At 32.9% G+C, this 2,299-nt stretch overlaps 1 protein-coding gene across 1 annotated transcript in view; it reads left to right on the top strand.

The window, feature by feature from the left end:
* KCTD3 (potassium channel tetramerization domain containing 3) overlaps nucleotides 1–2,299 on the top strand; it is a 76,425-nt gene that overhangs the window by 58,142 nt on the left and 15,984 nt on the right. The window contains exon 12 of the mRNA XM_011987402.1: nucleotides 1,497–1,667. Coding sequence (XP_011842792.1) covers nucleotides 1,497–1,667 — 171 coding nt within the window. The remainder of the gene's footprint in view (nucleotides 1–1,496; nucleotides 1,668–2,299) is intronic.

Below are 2,299 nucleotides of genomic sequence, written 5' to 3'. Positions count from 1 at the left end.
TTTAAGCTGTAGAAAAAAGGTGTTTTATAACTTTCAGTGCATTTTAGAGGCCATTGCAATGAAAGTAACAGACTAGTTCTGTAAAGGAGTAAGAGATAAACACAAATGGGAAATTTAAAATTTACCTATAATGAAAGGAGTTCTAATAAACATTAATATATATTCAATAATACTACTAGGTTTGGATGTGCTGCTTATGTAAGTCATCATTTTATTTAAATTAACAAAGGAAACCATAATTTTTAGTATGAAAGAAATATTCAAGATTATACCCATGAATTTGACTGAAACCATAGTAGGACTTAAATTGTATTGATCTAGAAATAGGGTTTGGTAAACCATGGATTTCTAGGCAAGCTGACTCTTTTTGACACCAGCTGTCTTTGGCTGCTTTTCTGCCACAATGACAGAATTGAGAGGTTGTGACAGAGACAGTGTGGCATGCAGAGTTTACAATGTTTACTACTTGGCCCTTTACAGAAAATGTGCCAACCCCTGCTCTAGAATGAGATGTGGATTTTTTTTTTAATCTAGTTAAAAAGCACGCATAAAACTGGGAAAGTTTTACAAATCAAAGCACTTCTTTTGTTGTGACGGGGATTTTAAGACATGAAAAATGGAGTCATCTTCTGGTTATAGGAAGTGTTTTTCATGACATACTTTTTTTCCTTTGATTCAGGTATTTTCAGATGAATCAGTTAGTAAAACTAGAACAGCTAGTAAAGCTAAGAGGTTCTCTATCTGTGAAGCTTTTAAGAGTATAGGTCGCTGAAATTTTTCCTATCTAAATTTACGATGGGGACTGGGCACTTTTTTAAAAAAAGAAAAGACACTGCTGAACCTTAGATGATTAGAGGAAACAACATATTGTAAGTATGATGGAAGCAATATAATGGGTATGTTTATTCCCTAGCACCGTGTTTTGAAACTTCAATAGTATTTATATATGTAGTATTTATATATAATGCTTCACTATCTGAGAGTGATATAGTATTGTAGTTTAAGTAGAACAGATGGTAATTCTAGGCTAGACATAATAAGGAATATTGCTTTTGGGATACTATGTAGTGTTCTTGGCATGGCAGATTTATGAATTCTTTAAACTATGTTGAGTATCTACTGTGTCTCAGGTACTCTGTAAGGCGACAGATAAAAAGATGATTATGATTCAGTCTTTGTCAATAAGGAGTAGAAGTAGCTAGACATATAAATAAGTACTGAATTAGTGTGTTATAATTGCTGTGATAGAACCTAATAGTGCAAGGCAGGAGGTGAATAGTTACATCTTGAAGTGAAGGTTAGGAAAAGATTTATCAAGGAAATAATGATTTTAAGATGACCCGAGAAGTCTTAAAATTTTTTTTTACTGAACTGGATTTAGGGCTGATATAAACAGTGAATCCGGCTCTGCCTATTTTATCATAGGGAAGCTTTGCAAGGGTAGCTTTTTTATTATCATTCCATAATATATCACCTGTCAACTCAACTTGATATAGGTGTCAGTGGTAACTGGATTGAGATCGCCTATGGTACGAGCTCTGGAGCAGTACGAGTGATTGTACAACACCCAGAGACAGTTGGATCAGGTCCTCAGCTTTTTCAGACTTTCACAGTTCACCGAAGTCCCGTAACAAAAATCATGCTATCAGAGAAGCATCTTGTATCAGGTAAGATAATTTCGTTAGTACTGGTAAAGAACTTGGCCTTGTGTGTTATTTTCTGTACCCGCACAAATTAAAAGAATGAAAACGCAGTGTTTATGTGAGAAAAATATACTAGAAGTACTAGAAAAGTTTAATAACTAAGGAAATTATGATCGTCTTTTAAAGATTTCTTTGAGCTGGTCATAGTGGCTCACGCCTATAAATCCTAGCACTTTGGGAGGCCAAGGCAGGTGGATTGGTTTAGCCCAGGCGTTCAACTGGTGAAACCCCGTCTCTACCAAAAAAGAGAAAAAAAAAGATGGTTTTTATTTTGCCTGGTTTTAATATACATAAATTTAGGAGGTGTGATTTTTTTTTTCTCTTGGCGTATCTTATTGCAAAATATTTATTTTGACCCTGCTAAGAGGAATTTTTATTAAATTTTTCAACTTTTACTTTTAATATAAATCAGGTTATCTTATGGTTTAATGCTAAAACTGTAGATTTAAATGTGTATTTTGATATTTTGTCATCTCATAAAAATAATCAAATTTAAAATTATAGAGATTATTTGAAGAAAACCTTTTCATGGGTTTGTAGTTCTTTATAGTCATATAAAATTTTAAAAAATTTAAATACTAATTGGATACATAAAA

The sequence above is a fragment of the Mandrillus leucophaeus genome, unplaced genomic scaffold, assembly GCF_000951045.1.
Source record: "Mandrillus leucophaeus isolate KB7577 unplaced genomic scaffold, Mleu.le_1.0 Scaffold309, whole genome shotgun sequence".
Classification (NCBI taxonomy): domain Eukaryota; kingdom Metazoa; phylum Chordata; class Mammalia; order Primates; family Cercopithecidae; genus Mandrillus; species Mandrillus leucophaeus.
Note: the sequence above shows the minus strand (reverse complement) of the source record. Positions and strands in the feature narration are given on the sequence as shown.